Source organism: Ambystoma mexicanum, chromosome 1q (assembly GCF_040938575.1).
Source record: "Ambystoma mexicanum isolate Mex_15411 chromosome 1q, UKY_AmexF1_1, whole genome shotgun sequence".
In the NCBI taxonomy this organism is placed as follows: domain Eukaryota; kingdom Metazoa; phylum Chordata; class Amphibia; order Caudata; family Ambystomatidae; genus Ambystoma; species Ambystoma mexicanum.
Window position 1 is genome coordinate 1,441,257,670 of NC_090922.1, and position 25,450 is coordinate 1,441,283,119.

The 25,450-nt window shown below is 45.1% G+C and overlaps 1 protein-coding gene across 2 annotated transcripts in view; it reads left to right on the plus strand.

The window, feature by feature from the left end:
• DMAP1 (DNA methyltransferase 1 associated protein 1) overlaps positions 1 to 25,450 on the plus strand; it is a 674,969-nt gene that overhangs the window by 433,219 nt on the left and 216,300 nt on the right. For both annotated transcript variants that reach the window (XM_069642317.1, XM_069642318.1), the window contains exons 9-10: positions 14,043 to 14,115; positions 15,366 to 15,643. In XM_069642317.1, coding sequence (XP_069498418.1) covers positions 14,043 to 14,115; positions 15,366 to 15,643 — 351 coding nt within the window. The remainder of the gene's footprint in view (positions 1 to 14,042; positions 14,116 to 15,365; positions 15,644 to 25,450) is intronic.

The window sequence follows — 25,450 nt, forward strand, 5'->3', positions numbered from 1 at the left end:
GCCCGCTAATTCCAATCCCTTTCCATAAAGCAACCCAGGGCACCTTCTGTAGAAACTGACAAAGATCGGTCCTCCAGCAGCATCAATCCTCCTTCATAAAGCACAATAGGAGACCTATAAAGCACCAGCCATCCACCCCTCCTGCTGCAGCAGCACCAACCCTGCCCTATAAGGAACCAGGGCACCTTCTGTAGAAACTGACAAAGATCGGTCCTCCAGCAGCATCAATCCTCCTTCATAAAGCACAATAGGAGACCTATAAAGCACCAGCCATCCACCCCTCCTGCTGCAGCAGCACCAACCCTGCCCTATAAGGAACCATAGGGCACCGTCTGTGCTAAATTCCAAAGAACCGGCCATCCACCCCTCCTGCTCCAGCAGCACCAACCTTTCTCCATAAAGACCCATAGGGCACCGTCTGTGCTAAATGCCAGAGAACCAGCCATCCACCCTTCCTGCTCCAGCAACACCAACCCTGCTCCAGAAAGAACCATAGGGAACCTTCTGTGATAAATGCCAAAGAACCAGCCATCCACCCCTCCTGCTCCAGCAGCACCAACCTTTCTCCATAAAGACCCATAGGGCACGTCTGTGCTAAATGCCGGAGAACCGGCCATCCATCCCTCCTGCTTCAGCAACACCAACCTTGCTCCATAAAGAACCATAGGGAATCTTCTGTGATAAATGCCTAAGAACCAGCCATCCACCCCTCCTGCTCCAGCAGCACCAACCTTTCTCCATAAAGACCCATAGGGCACGTCTGTGCTAAATGCCGGAGAACCGGCCATCCATCCCTCCTGCTTCAGCAACACCAACCTTGCTCCATAAAGAACCATAGGGAATCTTCTGTGATAAATGCCTAAGAACCAGCCATCCACCCCTCCTGCTCCAGCAGCACCAACCTTTCTCCATAAAGACCCATAGGGCACCTTCTGTGCTAAATGCCAGAGAACCGGCCATCCATCCCTCCTGCTCCAGCAACACCAACCCTGCTCCAGAAAGAACCATAGGGAACCTTCTGTGATAAATGCCAAAGAACCAGCCATCCACCCCTCCTGCTCCAGCAGCACCAACCTTTCTCCATAAAGACCCATAGGGCACCTTCTGTGCTAAATGCCAGAGAACCGGCCATCCATCCCTCCTGCTCCAGCAGCACCAACCTTTCTCCATAAAGAACCATAGGGAAACTTCTGTGATAAATGCCAAAGAACCAGCCGTCCAACCCTTCCTTCTCCAGCAGCACCAACCCTGCTCCATAAAGAACCATAGGGCACCTTCTGTGAAAAATGCCAAAGAACCAGCCACCCAACCCTCCTGTTCCAGCAGCACCAACCCTGCTCCATAAAGAACCATAGGGCACCTTCTGTGCTAAATACCAAAGAACCAGCCACCCAACCCTCCTGTTCCAGCAGCACCAACCCTGCTCCATAAAGAACCATAGGGCACCTTCTGTGCTAAATACCAAAGAACCAGCCATTCAACCCTTTACCAGCACCAATCGCCCTCCATAAAGCACAGTATGGCACCTTCTTCCGAAACTGCTGGAGGACCAACCATTGTGCCCTCTACCTCCAGAAGCTCCAATACTCCTCCATTCCTTGCAGTATACTGAAGGATATCTACACAGGTTCTGATTAATTTGCCCGCCATCTTAAGGCTCCCAATATTTACCAATGTGAAGACCAATGGAGTAGAAACACCAGAGGTAACATGTACTTCTTTTATCAATTTACATTGCTTCGCCTACGGGCCGTGCCCCCACAACCACACAACAATCTAGCACCCCACTGTACTGTGTTCTCATATTACAAGGTCCATATAGAATTGGGCTTTGCTGTTAACATTTCATTCACAATGAGCACTGTCTCTCAAGTCAAGTGGTGGGCACTGCCCGGGTTCCAGATGCTTGGGAGAAACTCACTTTTACCTGGCCCTATAACCATGCTTCAGTGCAGCATTGCTTGCCCTTTTGTCGACAGAAATGGCAATTTCATCTTTGTTGTTATGCTGGTCAAGTTGATGCTTATTAAATTAAAGAGAGCATTTAACCACTGAAGATTTAACAATGTAAGTTTAACAATAGGGTAATGTTTGAAGGCAGCCTTAGGCCAAGAGCTGCAATAGGTGGGACCAGCAAAGAAAGTCGGTCCGAGAACATGGGCAGCAGAAAGGATTCAACCTAGCTAAGCAGAAGCAGGTTGAGAAACGTGGATCACGTGCAGAGGAGACAGAACTTGGAACATTCCTGATTTATCTAGTGTAAATATCCGCAAAAAAGAAGTTTGCAACATTTAGCGGAGTAAGTGGGTTGCACGGATTTGAATTTCGGTCAGAGCATTCTATATTATAGAAAACACGATTCTGAGATTATTCAGTGGACAATTTACAAGAAAGGTAGGATTTTAAGGAAAATGGTATATTCAGCTGGTTATTTTATGTTTCTCCTTGGTAAAAACATACTTTAGCAATGTGTGTACAAGTGCAGAAATGCAGTGCTGTTGCTGCGATCAATATGAGGACAGCAAAACAAATGTTTGTGAAATATCATTTTTCAGATGCCCATCTACTACATTCCTTTCCACTCCAATCAATAGTTCTTTTCATCGAGATTTAATAAGTAGAGTACCAGTTGTCACTGTGCTTGGGGAAGGGAATTAACAAGTGAACGGACCAATTTATTTTAATTGGCTTCAACACTTGCATCTGTGAGTTGTATGAGAACTCGGGGTCAAGGAGGTGACCCACAGTATGCATAGAGAAGATGTAACAAATTGGCGGAAAAAAACATCGAACCGGCTCCATTTAGCGCGTAGAGTTCAAAACTATCCTCAAAGCAATTAAACTCGGCAGTCAACAGTTTGGATAAGGTCAATTACAACTAAGTACTTGCATGAAGAAATTGGTGCAAAAATTCACCGCAACAGGCTGCTAACCATGTAGATGATATTGTCGCAGTTTTAAGCACATGGAAGCATCCTCATGAAAGTATAAAATGCAGCGGGAGGCAAATGTGATGTCCCCTACACTGCAGTAAAACATCTATCCTTATTAGAACTCGTTTCCTGCTGTCCCACCTGTGTTTTTCACTGCAAATTAATAATTCTCATTGGAAGTGCATACCACAGTATGGCATCACACCAAGGCTCGCAATGTCTACTAGCCCACTCACATTGGAGATTTTATGAAGGACGAGTATCATTTGCATGGTACTCGACCCTGCTGGAGAGTATGGGGATGTTTGAAACATTTGTTTCATATTTACTGCAAACAAACCCCATTTCATCAGCCTAGCTGTTAATCACACATGCCTGGGCCAATCAGAGTAGAGTGCGACTTGGGTTGCCGAGGCAACGCAGTCCAGGGTGCCAATTCCCCCCTCCACCCATCCTGTGGAACCCAGACAGAGTGGCACCATTTGGAGGGCTTCTGTGGAGAAGCCCGCCAAAAAGTGGGACAAAGGGCTCGACCTTGGTCAGAGTTACAGAGACGGACACGAATGCCATTTTAGAAAAGAGTTCTGGCAAAAAGACCCAACCGTTAATTTAATATTAAATAAACAAGCAGTATCTTTAACATTGCACCAAAAAGTGGTGCGTTTAAAATCAATGGGAAAATCCTATAGAGAATATTCCGGTGGAATTTTTTGTGTGGTAACCACTGCCACCAGCCAGAAACTTGAAAAGGGGGGACTGGACAGTGCCCCCTTGAAAACAGACCCAGGGGCAATATAATTAACCCCTTCCAGTACTTACACTATATGATCATTTTTACTGGTTCTGTTCACAGGGTATGGAGTCTATTTTTGGGGGTCACTATGACACCCCTGTGTTACTGCACTGAGGGTGCTGTGTAACACACACATACAAAATAGATGATACCCTATGGAGCAGAAAGAAAAGCCCATAAGCACACAAAAAGTCAAAGACATACCTCAAATCATGCCATGAGTGGGAGGAAAAGAGTCTCACTCTTAGCAGGAGAAAAAAACAAACCCCAAAAATCCAGCAAAGCTGCTGGGGGACTCACTAGGTTTGGGAAATTAGCCTTATAAGAGAATTCTCCCTAACACTGTGGAGTCCCAGTCTGCATCTCATTAGAGACACGACTCTGTGTAGTTTATACTTCTTAGACGCCATTCTCTGCTGTCCTGGCCTGAAAACTGGATTAGCTCTCTAGCATTAACCTGAGGTCTTCATTAGACATGTTGCAACCCCTTCAGCTGTTGTCCTGGGGGATCTGCCTGGTTTGACCATTGGTACTCTCCTGAGCTGCCTGTGACCTTTGCTAGGTCCTTCTGAGTCATCCTTTTGCTTCTGTCTTGTGTACCATCTTCCAGGTGTCTTCCTTGCTGTGATTGCCTTGTCTTTTTCCTGTCCGCAACCAGGGATTCAAGTCAAATCGAGTGAACCCCAACTGCTTTCTAGTGTGATCCAATCCTGGCACCCAAAACTCTTCTGTGTTCTTAACGTTCCTAAAATGAATCCGTCACATGGTGTTACAGAATAATTATATGTACAGCACAAAGCTGAAAAGTCAAAATCAGGTAGGTTGCAGGCAAATTACAAGTGCAGCATGAGGCAGTCGCAACACTGGCAGGATGGTTACAGGCAAGTAGCAAGTTAAGCGTGGAGCTAAACGTCAAGATTAGGCAGGTTGCAGGAATAGCACGAAGCTAAGCCAGTTACAAATGCAGTATGGGTCTGTGCGAGGCAGCTGGGCCAGGTAGGCAGAGAGGTGGTAGGACTCGAGAGGGTAGGGACTGCCAACGGTGTTATAGCTCGGTATGGCGTTGGTAGTGTAACGGGTCATTGCAGGCGTAAAGAGGAGAAAGAGGGGTTGGAAAAAGGAGGGATAAGGCTAGGAAGCGCGTATTTTAGATGTTTGATGGGGAACCTTTGCTGGTGAAAAGTGTTGTGGGGGAGTTGCAAGTGAGGGACGGCCTGTGTGGAGTGATATATGGGGGGCTGGGATTGTTGTTGCGAATGGTACGGTCAGACTTACTGCATAGGCATTGTGGATATTAACTGTAGCAATAGTACTGTTTACAACATAACAATAGTCAGAGGCGTGCTGGGGGGGGGGCTAAGGGGGCTATAGCCCCTGATCTTTTGGGTGTAGCCCCGGATAGAATCTCAGGAGCTACAACCAAAAGGCTAGCTAGCCCCCAGTCCCGACAGTCCCAACATCAGCCTAGCCCCCGCGTCTTTTCCAGACTAGGGATGTAACGGTATTACGGTATACCATTAAAGATACCGTGAACCACTTAATTGAACAATAATAACCGTCACATTGTTTATACCGTTCATACCTTTAAGTGTGCTTTTCAATCTGATTTGGAAAGGCTGCAGTAAGCAAGTGCTGTGCAGTCTTGGTCTTGCACTGTTGGATGTGCTGTCTGCCAAGTAGTTTCAATTGGAGCAGTTTTTAATGCCATTCCATAAACAACACGTGCCTAACACAAAATCAATATATCAGCAATAGGAAGAGTAAATACAGTGCCAAGAAGCAAAAGGGTTTACTTTGGGTTGGCGGCTTTGGGGTTTATATATTTATAATGGATATGGTTTTCTAAACATATGAGAATGGGGGATTTCCCTGGTTCTATCATTGAATTTACATATAAGTCACACTGCGAAATGTACTCATCTCTGTGGGTATTCCCTGCTGCCATATCAAAGGGTAACATGTCTGATTACTGAACACCTTTTGGCCCGCAAGTAAACTAAAGGCTGTAACTTAAAGAGAGTGCGTGTGTGTGCGCACAAGCGTATACTACCATCGGAATCCATTGATCTGTGGCATGCAGGTTATCAAGATGCCAACATGTTCATCTTCACCAGTAGCCAGTGGGGGAGCTAAAAGCCTAAATGACCACTTAAGAGAAGCTATTCAGTTTGCTTTGCCAGTCGCAGCAGGGCTCCACCCCCCCTCCTACTCTCCACACGTGTGTGTTTGGTGGAAGCAAGGGGTGGCATTTCAGTGGAAAGTATGTTGAAAATCCCAATTCTGGCCCTGGGTGCCTGGTTTTGTTTGTGATGATAAATCTGACAATTTATGACCTTTTAGAAAATATTTGTTAAGAGTAGTTAACTCCACCTACTGTACCCCGATAACCATGATATACCGTCATTTCGCAAGAAGGTTATTGTACCGTCATAAAACTAATACCGCAACACCCCTATTCCAGACCTGGCAAACACCCCTGACAATAGTATTGCTTGGTGGAGCGTGTGCAAGAGAATAGATGAAGAATCAGGATTCTTCTTACCTTTGCGGCTGATGACTCCTCCGGAAGAGGATAGCAGCAGAAAAATGCAGTACTGTGTGAAAGTTACAGGAATGCTACATGAAGGGAAAGACAACAGAGTCCGGTTTGGGGGATTAGGCACAGCAGTAGTCGCAGACAGATTCGATGAGCCTTGGAACCGGGCCTTTTAGCTGGGCCTGCTTCGCCCTCTGGCTCGGTGAGCCCCTTTCATTTGTCGTAGAGCTTGTCCAATCAGCCTGCAGGATGGTGGTAAACCCCTCCAGGGCTTGAAGGCTGCATGCAAAAGAAAGAGGTCTGTGGCGGCCATCTTTACACTACACCTCGGCTCATCCGAGGTAACGGGCATCTCATTGCCAGATGTTGGAGCACAGATGGTAAAGTGCTCAGCTGTGTGCAGGAAGTGCAAAGACATCTTCATACTACACGCTTGTGGCCCTTTCGCTCACAATGCATGCAACGAGCACTTTCTGGCCTGCTAGGACTCGAACATCAGGCTGGATTGCACCTGATCATTGGAGGGTTCCTCAGAGTAGTCCGCTTGCTGCTGCTTTGTGCTTAAAGTTATTGACACCAATATCGTAACAGGCCTATTTTGTTTTTCCCAGTTTTGTGCTGGAGAAAGTTTGGAACGTGGACAACTGCTCTGAAGTGACTAAAACAGTACATTGACTCACATGTTTCTCTGGGTTTCCTTGCGGCCCATGAGCTTTCTGGACAGTTGATAAATGGTACCATATTCAAATTAGAATAATAAATCGCTTCTCCCAATGGACTCCTTACTTCCACGGATTCCTCATCTTTGATATCTATCTCCCAGTGCAGCGCTGCATCAGCTCTGCCCGTAGTATCTACGCGCCCTTTTCCAGGGCTAGTCTCTATATAAGCGCTGCGCCCAGTGACCTTAGTTCCACCTTTTTTCATAGTACTCTAATGCCGAAGAACCACAGAACGAATGTGTACTAGCCATCTGCCAAGAGTGTAAGGTCGGTATAGCGATGAGGAATCTTTTGGAGGAACGACCATCAGAAAACACATTACTAAGAGATAATTAAATTGTTCTTCTAAAGAGCCCCTTACGCCAATGGATTCCTCATCTTTGATAGACTCGGAAAGCAGTGCCATGGTCTGGAGGAAGCCAAAATTAAGAACTCTGAAGGACAGCCCTGACACAACGGGTGTCCTGACTGGACAGAAAATGTAAGCAGCTTTGTTTAACTTGTTGCAGGCCTTGCTGGCTTTTGCTTCCTATTTCGGCGATTTCTGAGTGCAAAAATTAACTATTACTTTAACTGGATGCTGCACCCTTAAGTGTATATTGCGCCTGCTGCAATATTTTGTTCAATTTTCCTTTTCAGAAGACACTTATGTGGAATGCGCTTCGGGTAAAAACAATATACGTCACATCAACAGGATTACTTTAGTGATATTTTATTTTTTACATGTAATTTCCTTTTTCATTCACTAATTCAAATACTGATTTTAGTTCCTCTCAACACGCGTTTCCCCACGTTTTGTGCACGTAGTTCATCAGAAGAGATACTGAATAGAAAGAGAATATGAAAGAGAATAAGAAAAAAAAATGTAAGTAAATTTTAGTTGTGTTATGTATATTTAAATCATGAGTAGTGGTGGTGAAATGCGGTGAGCAATTATGATTACATTGCTTACTAGTTATACTCACCTACATTCTTCATTAGGCACTTATATCTCTAATTTATTCATTCCGTTTTCATTTTTGTCTCTCTCGTTTGAGAAGATATTGTTTAGTAAGTTTTCTGGAAATAATGAGAGAAGGTATCATAAGTTTAGCCCAAACTCTGTGGAATTCATGGTTTCCATAAATCTCTCCATGGTACCCAAAGCTAAATATTACCAAAAATATATAAGGTATCTTTCCAGCCCAGAGTCTATTACTTGCTTTCCCTATTCAAAAGAAAATTACCTTCAGTTCAACTGAGTACGATTGCCTCCAGTCTTCCAGGATCCGCGCTGCCTTTCTACTAAATTTTCTGTCCTTTATAAAGACTGCGATCGTGTGACGGACGAGGTCACGCGTCACGTTACACAATGGCGTCACACGTCACGTCACGCCATAGCGTCAAGCGGCCATTTTGATTGACTGTTTTTGCCGTGATACCAGACTAATTCACAATTTTTATTTATTACAAAATTATGATATAGCTATAAAAAATGTATGTTCCTTATTTTAGTGTATCCTTCCTTTGAGGCCTCTTATAGATGGATCAAAGATTTGTATGGGACCAGACAGATGCAGCTTTACAGGTAAAAGGTAAGGAACAAAAAGAAAGTGAGAAAAGGAAAGATGGATAAATCAGTCCATTAAAAAGAAAACCTTTTAAAATACTTAATCGACAATCTATACTTGTCTTAATGCATTCCATAATATTGATACACAGCAAAGGAATAAGCAATTATACTAAAAATCAAGAATTATCGGCATAAAGCATGGAAATAATAAGAAAAGAAATTATATGTTTGAAAGGTCTAGCACTCTATTTTCAAAATGTGGCTTTCTATAGCCAATACGCCATCTCATGCTCAGCGTTCAGGCCAGAGTGACACATATCCAGGGTACATATCCATAATGCTTAGTTGGATGATCAACATATGTTTAAGGGGGTTGTGGGTTGGGGGATAGTGGGATAGGAGTAGTAGAGTGGCAGTGATACTTTGTTGTGGCTACCAAATTTGTAGCAATTTGACAACACAGGAATCTTTTCTAGCTCCCCCATAGAGTCCTAAACCCCACAGAAATGTCAATGTGTGGCTACTGGCCAGTTTGAATGATGCATTAGTATGTAATTGGTGGTTAGGACCCGCACTTGCCTCCAGCTCAGACTCTCAACCAGTATGCAGTAGGTCAGACACTGGGACTCTGATTCAGATTCTCCAGGGTGAAAGAAATAAGAGGACAGAGCTGGAGCAACATCATCTTTGGAACCTTTGCAAACTCGATGGCAAATCCTTTCTACTCCTGCGACCAGGAGATTAACCCTCTGTGGCTCCCCTTGATCTGAAGTTTTTTTTTAAAAAAATTTTTATTTAGTTAGTTGATACAATCAACCTTTCAAATTTACAAAATGTTACAATTCAATTCAGATAAAAAGATTTTTCCTAAAGTATAAATCTTCGATCAACTATACATTAGACACAAAATTAAGACATCCTTTGCCAGATCTCAATCTAATAGAGATTTTTTTTTTGTTTAAAACAAAGGCAATTAGCATCTCAACATGAGAGATTAATTCGACAAATTTCATATTTGACAAAAATAACATAGTTTAACATTGTACAAAATCAAGGAGTGGTTATACTTCAGCCTAAACTAAAACGAAATCAGTTGATTTACACTTATGCATAGTATCTAGTAGTACAAGCTAAATTTGAGGTAGTATGGCATCCAGGAAATGAACAATAGCCACTTTTATGGCCAACCTAGGTGAAGAGAAAATTTGAGGCCAAATGTCAGACTGGAAAAGCGGGTCTATTTCATCAAAAAAACTTCCAAAGTGTGCTTTACGCAAAGAGTCTAGTTGAGAGCAATGGACCAAACAGTGCTCCAAAGTTACCTTTTAGTTGAGGGTCTTACAGAATCGACAGATGTTTAATTCCTTTGCAATTTGTTTCCTCCTTGCCATAACATATAAGGTTGGCCATAGATTTAATCGAAGACGGAGAAACTTATTGCGAAAGATGGATGAAGGGAATTTAACCAAATAGTCTGCCGTAATTCTGTAAGCCTTATGACCAAATAACCTGCGATCAAAATCTTTATACGCTAGGCACTTAGATTGGTTGACACTCCAGTCGTATTGATGGATCTTGGTTTTAGCACGAACTTGGTTGTTTAATAATAATTCTAGGTCTATTGTAGCATCCGCCATGGCATTCAGTGTAAAATTACACCAACTTTTTGAGAACCTAGACTGTCGGGACAATAAATGGATGGCCACCTTGCCGAGAATGTTGGGTTGGGTTAGAGATAAGACATTTTTGAAGGAGGGCACAACATTTCCAAATGACATGTGAATGCATTGAAAGAGAGCCTAACTCATAACGAATTAAAGGAAGGGGGGTGCAGTTTGGAAGATGCAAAACTTCTTTCCAGAATAAAGCTTCCAGTCCATCCCACCATGAAGCATCTCTAGGAGGAGTAGATTCAGAACCATAGGTCAGAATCGGAATTACCTTTTGATGGTAGAAAGTTAGAACATGTTTTATGGTAAACTTTCCAAATTTTCCCATGAGGATTTTAGCTTGGGATATTAGAGAACAAAGTTTACCTCACAGGTTTGGTTCATAGTAGGGGTTTGGTGAGGAAGCTGAAAATATTAAGCCTAAATACTTGTATTGCACAACTTTGTCCAGGGTGATCTTATGTAGTTTCCAATTATATGATTTCAAACTCGCACTAGTTCCATTTGGAAGTCATAGTTTGGGTTTTGCTTATGTTTATGGTAAGATGATTCTCGTTTACATATGTCTCAAGGACATTTAATAGATGCTGCAGGCCTATAGGAGTTTGAGAAATAAGCACAAGATCATCGGCATAAAAGAGATATGCAATATTATGTAAACCCAAAGATGGTGCATCGCTCTGAATGAGGCTTAGGGCCGCTCCTAAATCGTATATAAATAGATTGAAAATTGTGGATGCGAAGTGACGGGTCAGATCGCTTCCCCGGTGAACTCAGTCAGAACTTATTTGTGTCACCTGTGCCAGACTTAAACGCACCTTATCCTTCTCGGGCCAGAATGGCCGTCGCTAACGACAAACACTTTCATCAATGACTGATTCGTTAAGTGGGAATCTAGTACCACTCCTCTGGCATGGGAATCCCAGTGGCTTGTCCAGCTTCTCAGCCTATGACTTTTGACCCAAGCTCGGGTCACTCTTGCATTGCTTTGATCGTGAAGCTACTGTTATACTTGTCTTTGGGTCCCCATGAATTTCTCTGAGTCTTGTATATATCCAACAGGCCATTCGATTTTGTCCAACACTGCCTATCGAGCAGACACTTGCAATCTCGCTTCCAAATCTGGAGGTTAGTGATGCGCTAATATTTCCTCTGGTTCTTTAGATCCATCATCATAGACACTTTGCGACCTACGTTGACTTTAAACTTGAGACGTTTGTTTTCTGAAGGCATTTAAGCTCATGAAATAAAAGTTGAGAGTTAGAGCCAAGGACCTTTGCAACACCATCTTTCTCTGGTTATCTGCAAATCAGCAACATGGAGAGCCTTGCATGTTTGTTTGAAAACTGTGTCGTGTATGTTGGAAGCACCACGATGGATGTTGGCTGAATTCGGTGAAACCTTTTGTGTATGTCATAGGGTCTTTATTCCTTAATTCTTACTATCCATATAGCATAATGGAGATGAATGGTAAGTACAATGTACTCACTCTAGGGAGCCCTGTACAGCCCTGCCCCCTGTATATGCCTCAGCTGCCTTTGATCCCCCAACTCTAGGTTTAACACGCACACAGCAATAGAAGGAGAAATAAACTGATATGGGGTGACGATGAGCAGAGGCGTTGCTGGGGGGGGGCTAAGAGGGCTATAGCCCCTGGTCTTTTGGTTGTAGCCCTGGATAGAATCTCAGGAGCTACAGCCAAAAGGCTAGCTAGCCCCCAGTCCGAACAGTTCCAACATCAGCTTTGCCCCGGGTCTTTTCCAGACCTAGCAACACCCCTGACGATGAGTAGTAAAATTGAAGGCTAGGGCGTGGGAGAAGTCCGGGTATTTGCTGGGTTGCAAAGCTTCTTTGCAAGTGCACTCTCCTCATCTGCTAGATGGGGGGGCGGGGTTCTAAGCCACTCAGACTGTTAGCGTAGGACGTTCAAGAAACAATAGACTACCTTGTACTTGCCCAGTTTACCAACTTTGAATGACTGAATCGGCATTGCCGGTGACCACATCTGTAGTTGTTTACATTTCTGTGTAACTGAGCCACACTGAGGCCACGTTTCAATAAAGGAGATATATGCATCAACGTTCCTCTTGGTTTCTGTGGCTGCTTTTGCACAAGTAATCGAGTCTGGTCCCACTGATTTCCAGTAATACTTGTCCACCCGTGGTGTAACGAGCAAGGATGGTGGGGTTGGCGGGGGGGGGAGTAGCTCCTATCGCCCCCAGCGGCTCTTTCAATAGCCACACTGCGACATTTGGCAGCAGGACACCACTCCTGTTCGGCACCCTTAGGGTACCGAACGGGAAAGGTGTCCTTCTGGCAGTACAATGAGGGTGCCGAGCAGCACAGTGTTCCTGCTTAGCACTCTCATTGGCCTGGCAGTAGGACACCCCTCCCATTCGGCGCCTTCATTGTCAATTAGGGTGCTGGTCGAAAGGGGTGTTCCACTGCCAGGATAATGTCCTGCGGAGCACTGGGCAGCTCTCCGAAGAACCTGACATGTTGCTCTGTGTCAAAAAAGCATTACAATGTGAGCGATTACGCACTGATGGGGGGGGTGCTGTCCCTTAAGAAATGTGAATGGAAGTGGGAAGTGTGCATAATGCTGCATGCTATATGGAATAAGACTATGGTTTTACAACGCAAGGGGGATTTGTTCGGCTCCCGTTAATCTGCATGATACTATTGTGACTTTGCATGCATGATGGGTGTTGGGGGCAAGGATGAGACGCATGGAATCGTGTGCACTGCATTTGAGGGGGGGCGTAGCAGGACTCCGCCACCCCCTCAGTCTTGGAATGCTGGATACTCCCCCGCCATGGCCGCATCTTCTGTTGACTCTTGGTCAGTATCTGCTCGTAGTTGACTTGCAGTTTGCATTTCTGACCACAAGGAGACCACCTGGGAGTGTGTATCGTTCCAGTATCATGGTCCCCATCCTGGTGACTCACAACTCAGTGCCGGTGTCTAGTCCAGAGAAGGGAAACTAGCAGGACACTCCCAGATAAAGGGCCTTGGTAAATAAGAGCCCTAGCGATCACAAGGGGAGTGCTTCAGAGAAGCCATGTCTTGGGCTATCACGCGGGCAGGTGTCTGTGCTGGCAAGCACTCGAGTCTGAGAGTTGAATAGAACAGTGTGCGGCCTGCGACTGCACTATCAAGTTCTGATCTTGTACTGCCAAGTCCAGCAGGTCGCAAGTCAAACGTTAGTCAGCCGCTTCTTTATCCCTTTTTTAATCCTGTTTTTTGTGTTTTTTTTAATGAGCCCCTTAAATCAAGTTTCCATCTCTTCCCCCCCGCGGCTTCATGCTCCGCTCTGCACCCCTTCTTTTGTGCCTCCATCTTTGCGCTCTTGCGCCCGCCAAGTAACTTCTGCTGCCTTTGTCAGAGCCCCTGTTAAGTGAATCCCACAGCTCGGAGGCTCTTCAGGTAGAGACGGAGAGCAAGTGCATTCGCTCTCGCGAACAATGGAGCCGAGGGGGAGCGGATAAAGTAGGGCACCTTCTATTAGGTCTGGCTGCAAAGGGAACCTTTCATGTGCTCTTCGACACGGGGGATGCTTTTTGAAGGGGAAGCATTCCGTGCAGGTAATTTGCAGCCGTTGAGGAACTTGTAAAAGTGAATATTTTGAGGACCCGGGCATGGCATGAAAAGGCAAACCGTTGCAGCCCACATAGCTCGCTCTCTCAGAATGTATGTTCTGTACCTGTCCTCGTTGCTCTTCCCCTTCCCCTCTCCGATGTAAATAAAACCTTGATCCTTTTGAACTGCTGGGCTTGTAAGTGCGGGCTAATACTGAGCCGTGTGGCTCTCTCTTTTTTGTGCCTTTGTGTTTGCAGATGAAGCTGCCGAGCTCCGTAGGACAGAAGAAGATTAAAGCCCTGGAGCAGATGCTGACGGAACTGGGAGTAGGTGAGCAGAAAGGGGCAGAAAGCATTGCGCGTGGCAGGCGAGCGCGCGGCGCCGGCCTTTGTAGTCCTGGTAGGCAGCCTTTTCATGCTCCCAGCAATGCAGCCGGTTTCAGAATAACAGTGGAGGGGGGATTTTTAAAATAGCATCTTATGGTTGCTTAAAGAAAAGTAGAAGCTTCTTTCATGAGCTATTACGAAAGATGGATGTATTTGTTTCCACTGCCGCATGGATGGCGGAAAGAGCCTTCGGCTCTGAAGTCAGAAGAAAGTCGGAGTCTGAGCTGCTAGGAAGCGTAGCGGGGGGCAAATTTAGCTCCCGGGGAAGACATCTTGAAGAAGTCATTGGTTGGTTAACAGTTGGGGATCTCTGTGTGCTTTAATGACCTGCCAAATAAAGCTTTAGGTCTTTGGTGCAGCCAGTTGTAGGGTTAACTTGTTTGGCTGCGATGAGCATCAGGAGAAGCTCCATTTGGTTAATATCCGATAAATGCACACCTGAGCCAACCAAAGTGGCGGTGGTGTGTGGGCAGAAACCCTTCATTAGACTGCGTCTTCCTGTACCGTCAAGCTGGAAGGATGGCATGCCCCTCGAACCCCAGCACAATCCAGCAGCAGAACATATATTCTATATTTGCTGGGGAAACACCTCGGCTTCTGCTTTGTATGTAAGACTACGAAGTACCCTCTGCCACCAGAAGTGCCCCTAACCCCCAGGGGGATTTAAACGGTTGCCGGCCTTACACCCTGCTCTGATCGACTTGTCTTCCTTGACCCTGCTCACTAGCACTGGAAGTTCCTGCTCCTCCCCTGAATAAGTGGTAATAAACTGCTGTGCCAATGGAAAGTAGCCTGCTATTCCCTCACCTGCCCTGCCCAGCCCAATCACCAATAATGATCCACCGCATAGAAATTCCTTGACCGTTAAGTCTTGAGCCTAGGGAAATCTGTCCCTGATGTTGAACCCTAGAAACCCCCTCCCGCCTTCCCTGATATACACGGGAGGAAATGAAGCTCCCCTCCTTGAATAGTCCACATACTTGTCATACATTGTGTATTGCTTCCAGAGAACGCCAAAGTAAGTGGTGTATTACGTGTTCAGTATGTTTCTTAATGAGCTAGGTCCTTTATTAACTGGTTGAACAAACGGAGTGCATTAAGTTGGGGCCTTTAAATGGTCACTGTATGCATGTTGGCATGGTATCAGGCTCTCAGTTGGTAAATCAGACCACTGTTACTTTTCTCTGACTCCAGACTTGAACCCAATGCCCACTGAGGAAATTGTGCAGATGTATAACGAGTTGCGAAGTGACCTGGTGCTGCTGTACGAACTCAAACAGGCCTTCGGCAATTGCGAATATGAGCTGCAGATGCTGCGACACCGTCATGAAGCCCTGGCCAAAGTTGGCCTCCGATCTGTACCTGTAGGGGACGGCCCTGGAATGGACGGGCAAATTGCCATGGAGGAAACAAAGGGAGATTTGAAGGATCAGATTATTGATGTGGTAGGAGCACCGCTGACCCCAAACTCTGTAAGTACACAATGATCCTCATCTCATACAATGGTGCATGGAAATACTGTCCTACTGTTGCCATTTTGAACTAAACTTTCCATCATCCTGCCTCCATCTTCTCTTTCTCCCTCTCCAAGAGTGGCCTTCAAGTTGTATCAGAAATATGACTGTCTTGGATGAGTGTTTACATTTCAGTTATGTCAGGTTTGTGGGGTTCGGTTTAATACAAACCAAGAGCCTGTGGTGCCCATCCATGTGTAGCCACATCATTAATGTACCAGGGCATGGTACTGCATTCTGCCAGCGAGTGAATCTAGAAACAGAGTACATATTGCAAATCACCATATTATTTTATTTATTTGCTATTTATAATGCGCCTATATAGCCAAATGGTGTTTCAAGGTGCATCGAGACAAAGGAGGAGTAGGGGGAGGGGTACCGCTGAAAAAAAAAACAGTAAAGCTCCTACTAGGTCTTGAACATTCGGAACTTGCACGTGCCATACAAGAAAGCTGGATGGGAGAGGAGAACGGGAGGTGAAGTGGGGGTTGGGGTGGACTGGGAAGAAGAAAAACAATAACGTTCCTTCTAGGTCATGAGAATTCGGATCATGCAAGTGCCGTAACAGAAAAGAGGGGAGAGAGGGAGGGAGGGAGGGGAAGTGTAGGGTGGGGATATACAGAGAAGAACAACAAACGATAATGACCTACTAGGTTGTGAGACAATTTGGACCGTGCAAGTGTGGTAACAGAAACTCAGGGAGAGGGGGAGGAGAAGTGCAGGAATGGGAGGAAGTGTAATGCTGAGGTGGTAGAAGGGAGCATAAAGTGCAATTCAACAGGCTCACCTGCACTATAGAGGAGAGGGTGCACAAGGGAGTGCTAGAGGAGAAGCGGGAAGGAGCACAGTGGCAAGGAGTGAACGCAGGGTCCGCCAAGGCTGGAGCGAAGGAGGCAATGTTGTCCTTGAATTACAGGAGGATCAGGGGAACACCTGTTGGATGAGACTCTCGCCAAGCGGATCCATCCATAGACCTCGCCAGATGATGTGGGAGAGAGGAGACTAGGAGGGAAGGGGAGAGGGGTGCCAAGGGAGGCCAGAGAGCAGGTGAGGGAGAAGCATGAAGCAACGTCAACACAATAGCAATACATCTAGAATCGAGTATCCAGGATAAAGGAAAAGGGCTACATTTCATATACCACAGAAAAAGCAAAACACCTAGATACAGATCTATACTCTGTTGCCAGAGGACAGGGGGCCAGAAGTATGTGCAAGAATGCTGAAAGGAGGCTTCTGAATCCTTTAGGAATGTGTAACATATACATGATAACACCTTCAGTTCTCAGCAATTATTTCTGGTCACAGGTTTGCTACTAGATTCCCAGAGAAACCCCAAGAGTAAGCAATTGTATTCTACCACAACTGACAGGATAACACAGAGGGGATACAGTAACATTTTTGAGATACCATTGGTTCATTCTACAAGTTTCTCTTACCCAGACAATGGTGCCACCTCAACCACCGTGTTAATTTCTAAATACCTCGGTAGTTCTCAACAACATTCTTACAAAGACCAGAAAAAACAATGGCAACATATCTCAAAGATTGGACCAACGAGCAAGTGTGAGACTGAAAGCCTACAATCGCTACTCAGCGCTCCAGTTCCTCATCGCCGACTACTTCAGACACATTTCACATGACCCAAGGATACCACACATAGCCTTCCCACCTCCACTGCACAAGCTGACACTAATCACACCTTTCATAAGAAAATTCAGCACGCTACTTAAACCAGATGAACGTTTGCAATCCGATAAGGAACTTTGATGAGGAATCCAACAAACTGTAGAAATCCCTCTCAACACCGCTACACCCGGGCACTAGAATGTCCACACCAATTCTTCAGCATTGCCCCAGCACCACACCAGTAGATATAGTTTCCAGCAACATCCTCCCATCTTAAATCAACCACAAGAATTCTTGACTGGATGCAAAGCATTGATGGGACCTCTCTCATCAATGCGCTCTCGATATCCAAACACTACACAGACCTCGATTATCTGCTTTTTGAAGGCTGTGATGGGTAACTAAACTACAATTCAACACAAAGCCATAACGCCATCTTGCAAAATTAACTTCATCAACCACACAGTAAAGACAGTAGGCATATTTCCCTCTTAATCCATCTAAACCATCTCTGAACACCGTCCAGGAATATGAATCCCTATCCTAACACTGCAAGGGGACCCACTTGCCATGCTTACATTTCTCCTGATCTACTGCCAACCATTCTTCTAATAGATTCTTTCCTCCCACGTGTTCCTCCTCTCAGAAATATCCTTCAGACAAAATTTTGGCTTCAAATTGGCACCTTGCTTCTCTGCTTTGTCACCTATGGTTCTGGGTGTGAGGTCATGGGTGGTGTACTTGTGAAGCCGGCTGCTTCCTATGACCCCAAGTTCCCATTTCCCGTGATCTGAGATGCTCCTTTGGAATGCCTCCCCTTTGCAGATTTGTTGTGCGTCATGTCATTCCCTACCAAATGGTTTCTGGCTTCAAGCCTTGCAAGGATTGTGCAAAGTCCAGGCAATTGTTGGACCCATACGAACGCTGTTTTGTGCCTGGGGCCAGATCACACCAAGGCATAGTGTGTCACCCATACCTATCCTTACACCACAAGGCTAAAGGAAGCAAGTCGCTATGGTCTTAACCACTCTGCACAAGAGTGTGATAGCCATGACAGAGTCCCTGGCTCCATCTGATCCTTTGGCCAGTAAACGAGAGAGGTCCCAGTCCATCGCCAAAGAACAGGAGTAGTGTCTGCTCCAAGGGATGCTTAATGAAAGGGCAAGAAGAAATGATGCAGGTGGTTTTGTTCCCCAAATTATTCTTCCTTAAAGCACCACTCCTTTTCGTTCTCCAAAAAGGTCTGGCTCCAGAGAGTGGGCCTTTGACTCTGAGGAATCCCTGCCTCCCCTGATTCAGGTACTGTTTCCCTCTCGTTCCTCTACCACGGAACAGTCGGAGGAATACAGGCTAAATATGCTAGACATCTTTGCCAAGACCCCAGTGGCGTCACACCATCTGTGGTGGTAGAGACACGGAGCCTCATGATGAGTTCAGCAGTGTGGCGAAAAACAGTGATCGTGTAGTGGTAACATAGCTACCATTGCATTACCACCGCATGACCACACCACCGAACTATGAGTTTGGAGGTAAGGCGTAAGAAAAACCCTCCACAAAATGCTGAAGGTGATTGTGCCACCTTACTGCCAAAAAAAGGCAATTGCGATGAATTACCGTCAGTGGAATTACCGCAGGTGGTAATTCCACCCAAATCCCCATGGAGTCCTATAGCAAGTGGCGGTAACAGTAAATCGTTTTGGTGGTATTTAAGAAAATGTACTGGCGAGATACCACCAAATTCATAATGAGGCCCATGGTCTGCTGCGTCATCTAAAGCCAGTAGAGGATCTCCATTCAGCCCTACAGTGAGTTTGACACATGGTTTGGATCAGGAATTGCAGCTATGCTTCAGCACTGTGTGGGTCTACCTTCCAGCATCTTTGCCTCAGCGCTGGCCTGCCCCACTTCTTGGGTACAGGCAAGGAGCCATAGGTTTTCTGCTGCCTCTTGGAATGCATTTGCTCAAATCCTTTGCAGTCATGAAGGCTTGAGGCCCTTGAGAAAGGAAAACTGGGTGAGTTTCCTGAGGAATTCTTTGACTATCATGGGGGGTCTGGTCACCCTGGCTTAGAACCTTTGTGATGCCATTAGTCTTAACACATGTCCAGAGCTTAACGTTATGTAGGCTGCTCTCAGGAACGTGCCCTTTGAAAGATTAATTCTAGATGCAGTGGAATGCCTATGGATTATTGCTACTTCAGTCTTAAATGACACATTCCATGGCATACTATAGCAGGATTCCCCAAGAAACCGCTCCTCTCACTTATTCCAGGAAATGTTGATCCAGTTCTCTGCTTGGCTGAAGCATGCTTCTGCAGTGACTGTCGTATCCACCAGGTTTGGCAAGGAAGCATCATCTACACCTTTTGAACCTGATATCTACTATAGTCTGCTGCTTCTGTGGTACTATGGGATCCAAGGCAGCAACCTTCCTCAACTTGCCCCTGGAGGGATTGAGTAAAAAACAGGATGATCTCGGAATGAAGATTTCCGATTCCTGTAATTTGGCCCTAAAAGGGAATATATTGCACGCACTCGCTAACTGCTCCCATGCATTGAGGATGTGGTTAAGTAGGCAACTAACATATTGAACACCTGAAATACGAAGAGCATTTACTGAGGTGGTCACTGATGGCAAGGAAGGCACCAATCAGATGATACAGGCAGGCTTGGATACCGCAGATTCTGTAGCGCGCTGCTCAGTGGACTCTGCCGCTGTTTTCTCCGGACATTACTAGATGTGTACTGCATGTTTTGCACCTAATGTTTGGACCAAATGTTTAGATGCTCGCCCAGTTGGGGTAAGAGAAACACTTGGATGGGGGGGGGGGTATTTACGCTTGCTACGCCCCTTCCTCCACCCAAGCCACAACCTTTGTCCTTTCAGAAATCTTCTCTAGTGTGGGGGTAGCTGTCTCCCTTTTCCATTTTTTCTGACCAGTACCACCTATGACACCAGGACCATAACTCCCTTGCTTCCACCACCTTGTCAATCTAGCTAAAACATAGGACTTTGTTTTTAAAATATATTGTATTTGGTTAATTCAAACCTTTACAAAAGAAAATTTTAAATTATCACAAAACACTTAAAATTTCAGAAAGCTAATAAAAGGAGAATAAAACACACAATTATCGAAAAAGATAAAAAGAATAATAATCCATTCAAAACCAATAAGTCAACTAAAATTCACACTGGAGGTAAACCAATTAGTTTAATTCGAAATACTCACAGCAATTGATAATACCCCAAGTAGAACATCGCATAAATAGAAAATCTTACATACTATCATTTAAAAAAAGCAAACAATACACTAAACCCACAAGTATTTCAGATAGAATGGATTCAGAGTACATTCATAAGTTTTCAGATCAAATTGAGTAAAATGCCTCCCCCACTGGGTGTTATCTATTTACCCAATCTACAGATTCAATGATTTGATAAAACCCGACAGAGCCAGCCCTTCCCCGATATCATTTTCAAGACGATGTTTCCATCATCTTCATCAAACACAAATGGGTTCATTTTTAAAGGCCCTAGGTACTTGTAATTGTAGCAGAATCCTAGTCAAGGTACCTCTTCGTCTATGTTCACGTATCAGATGGCTCATAGATGGATAAGAGTGGAATGTATCAGTTTTCTGGGACCCATAGTCAAATAAGGCTCGCTTAACCTTAGTGGGGTTTGAGCTCAATGTCTCCAGAGTGACTCCAATTTCATTTAGGCTATATTCTGATCGCGCTCGAAAGGCCGTTAATACAGAAGAGTGGTTCAAATTTCTACTGATTAGTTGGTATAAGGAGTCGGGTATAGGCGCAATGATTTTTGAGTAGAGTACAAGAGAAGCCCATTGCACCCATGCCCAAAGCAACACTGTTTCCAACTCAAAGCGGATAGCTGACATCGGTACCGGGTTTGAGGGAGAATCTACCAAACTTTTGGTCAATCCTGATAATCTGAGCTTCTAGAAGTTAAGCCTTGTGCATCAAGGCCTCATTGGCTATCTTGGAGCCTTCATAGGCAGAAAAATGTAAGCCCAGATACCGAACTGTATCTGCTAAATTCAGGGGCATACCTCCAACAGTGAATACAGGTTCTTTCGCTTTTCTAAAGGCAAAAATCTTAGTTTTGTTCGGATTAATGATCAGCCCGTTGTTACTGGCATAGTTCTCGAAATTATTCAGAGATTTTTGCAACCCAACTTTGTTGCAATCAAAGACCAGTACGTCATCTGCATAGATTAGACATACAATGTTTTCTTTTCCAATCCTTGGAGCAACCAGCCTCTCTTTAGCTAGCAATAACATTACATCGGAGAAGTACTGATTAAATATCCAAGGGGCCAGGACACACCCGTGCCTAACCACCCGATAAGATCGTACTCTCCTAAATGGTCACCCTTTTGACTTAATAAGACCTGTATACCACAGTTTTCGTAGACCCCACTAACTAATCTCAGCAGCTCATCAGGCAACCCCCATTTGGTAAGTTTAGACCATAATCTACCACGATCGATGCAATCAAATGCAGCAGTTAGATCAATCAAGGCCATATAGGTGCACCCCTTAGTTTGTAACCAAGCCTCTTCCTGCACACACTTGAGAGCCAGGCCATTAATGTTGGTGGCCCTTCCTAAAGCCTGTTTGAAATTGGGCCAGCGGATGGTAAGTAGTAGCCCAGTCCTTCAAGTGTGAGAGCAGGAATGCCGAAAAGATTTTACAAACGGCATCAACAAGTGAGATCGGTCGATAGTTACTAGGGTCAGTCCTGCCCCCACACTTGAAAATAGAGACAACATGTGCCGTATTCCAAGAACTCTGTGAGTAATCCCAGTAGTAGTAATATCCCTAAATTCCAAATACAGGAGATTTGTGCACATATTACAGTCTCCTTTAAAGGTTTTATTCGTGAGACCATTAGGGCCTGGAACATGCAATCTCTTGCACCTTGACATTAGTCCATACATAGTGGACAAATCCAACTGAGGGTCCCAGGTAGCATTTCCCATCAGTTCGGGTGCAGTCGGACTGTTGGTCAAAGTAGGCCCAAATCTGTCCTCATAGAATTGCACCCATTCTTGTTCAGAGAACTGAAATAAGTTGGGTTACTACATAATTGGGATCTTGCCCGTTGACCAGATGCCAAATACAAACTGACTTCAGATTTAATCAATATCCCCAACATCATTTCTGCATCTCGCTGTAAAAGTGAATGTTTCAGAAATTTGCAGTAGTTCTTATAGGACTGTCTGACCTTTCTAGGCAGCTCATTGCAGGTAGCCTGCTCGAGATTGGTATATTTAATCATTCTAATTTCCCTCCTCATAGTCCTTTTTTGCTTTAACCATTAATATGCCTAGGAGGTTGTTTACTCTTGCTACCTGACACTGCCGCAAGTCCAGATACTAGGCCACCAACCAGGTTCTGAAACTCATTAGCATTAAAACGGTTAATTTTCCACTCATAGGTGGACAAATCAAGTTTATTCCTTACATTCGAGTTCAGCAAATGAATATTACAGTCTGTCCATTTGACAGCATTACCAGCCACATTGGTAGTAATTCACGGCTGTATCTGAAATTCCCTCACACACACTGGCAGATCAAGAAATGCTGTCAAGATAGAGTGATCACTCCAATAATTTTTCATCACCTCAAATGACTGGCAGTGATTCATAAGGTAAAGGTCAACAAAGATATAATCGATCAGGGACGAGTTTATCCATCTATGCCACGTATGCCAGTCAAGGGCAGAGAGATGATCAGAACGGCTGCAGACCACGCCCCTCGAGCCTAACCTTCCAAATTCTACCCAACGAACTCGGTCACAGCATTAAAATCGCCTAACACAATGGTTCTCCCGTTAACATTTCTTTCAGTCATCTATATATATGTATGTTACCCTCATTTTCGACAAAAGCATCCTGAGGTGCAATGCCCCTGTGCCAATAGATACCCCAAATGGCAGATTCACATTTTTTTCCCTACTGAGGCCTAATGAGTTTTCAATTGCAATCATCGGACCACCCAAAGGTCTTCTGCCAGTACTTTCTTTCGCTAACTGCACAAATACCCTGAAGCCATCTAAAATAGGGACAGTGGTCAACCACGTCTCTTGGAGACAGATGCGACAAATAGACGGAAGCCATCTAAAATGGGAACAGTGGTCAACGACATCTCTTGGAGACAGATGCAGTTAGCAAGTCTTAGGTTATTCATACATACCCAGTTCGAGAAAAGATGAGTATTACCTCGCATATTCCAAGATTTTACAGTTAGCAAAATCTCCTCCCGCACAGTTGCAGAGCCAATCCGCCTATTACTGGACCAATATTTGCCACAGGGAGGAAATTATGGTTCCCCAATCCACATCCTTCCCTCCCCCATTGTCGGCATTCTTCAGGATAGTACAATAGAGGGAGTAAGCAGAGGATGAAGAAGGAAAGTCAATAAGAAGGGCGAGAGCTTACCGGCTACAGGCCAACAGCCGACAACTGCCATTAACTGCTCTACTCAGCCAAGGACACCGCTTTGCTGAGACGCTGATTTAATAGGTTCCTCCTCAAGGCAAATGCACAGCAAAGAAAGGCTCCTTCACTCGGTACATGCTGCCAGTAACTGCTCGATTCAGCCAACGACTCCGCTTATGCTCCCTAGGAAAGTCCCAAGTTTACAACACCCACTACCAGTTTGCGGTCCTCTGCCCACAGGGTTTTCAACAAGCTTCTGGCTGTGATAGTCGCTCATCCCAGGATGGATTTGATTTGTCTTTCCCTACTTGGACGGCTGGCACATTCAGGCACACCACCTGGAGTCTGTTTTAAGCCATCGATATGGCAGATACTACCTCGGGACAGTTTGTTCTTTTCCATCAAATTGCAACTCACCCTCCCGGAGATGATGGCTATCAGGCTCACCTTTTTTTTACCATTTTACGGTACAAGTGTGTTTAGATTCTGACACAGTACTAGGGTCATATGTTACCTTGACAAGAAAAGTGTTGTTGGTTTGCTGCCTCTGTGCAAGGAGGCAATGAGACTGTGGTTCTTTGCTGTGCAGAACGTCTCCCTATTGCCAGTACATCTTGTCGGGATAAAGAACGTTGTCAATGCTCTGAGCAGGTGTTTGTCGGTCTGACAAGTGGGTACTGTCAGGAAGTTATGGACAAGTGCTTTGCACTTGTGGTACCCCTTCGAAGTGCACCTATTGGCCTCCTGCGTCAACCGGAAGGGCGCGTTGTTCTTCTGCAGTGAATTTCTGGTAGGGGGCTGTTGAGGGGGAACATTGGTTGTAGAATTCCTAATAATAATAATTTAGCATTTATATAGCGCTACAAACACTCAGGTATCTGAGTGCTGCTTATTATTACCCATGGTGTGTGGTGCTCATTTATCAACCTCGGAAGGATGAAAGGCTGAGTTAGGCCCGGCCGGGATTCGAACCTGCATCAGCAGGCTCTGCACGGATACTAAAGCGAGCGCTCTACTCGCTGTGCTATTTGACCGGCATCCAGCTGATTCTCAGGAAAGGGAGAACGTTCTGTTACCCCTTTTCCTTGATGGCTCTGAACTGGGCCTATACAACCTACTACCTGGAACTTTTGGACTTGGCCATCTGTCCACCCTTGCCCTACCCATAGATTGTGACCGCATTGCCTTCGGATTGATGGGTACTTCTTCCGAGCCAGAGCATGGCTAGCCTTCATGCTTAGCTGTAGTTGGCTCTGCCTGCTGAAGTCCTGGATGAGCCCCTTTCATCCAGGAGGTTTGCTTGGTAGTCTCTTCACTCTTGCAGGTGATATATGTTCTTTGGCTATGTGTTGAGAGAAGGCTCTAGATACCTTAACATGTGCAATAACTTCTGTTTAGGATTTTCTTTATTTGACGGAAGCAGTCCGTCATATTGGCACTTTTAAGAGGTTCTTGGCTTCTAGCTTGCTCTTCATGTGAACCCCCCAACAGGGTCCCTTCTTCACTATCCCAGCAGTTGTGCTGTGTTTGAGAGTGTAGCTGGACACTTCAACAAGTCAGTTTATATTGTTCCTATAAGGAGCTTGACCCACTGTCTTACATTTTAAATATTGGTGCTGTTTGAGGCTTCACATTCATGCCTTTTGCATTGGCTCACCCTTCACCCTTAAGTG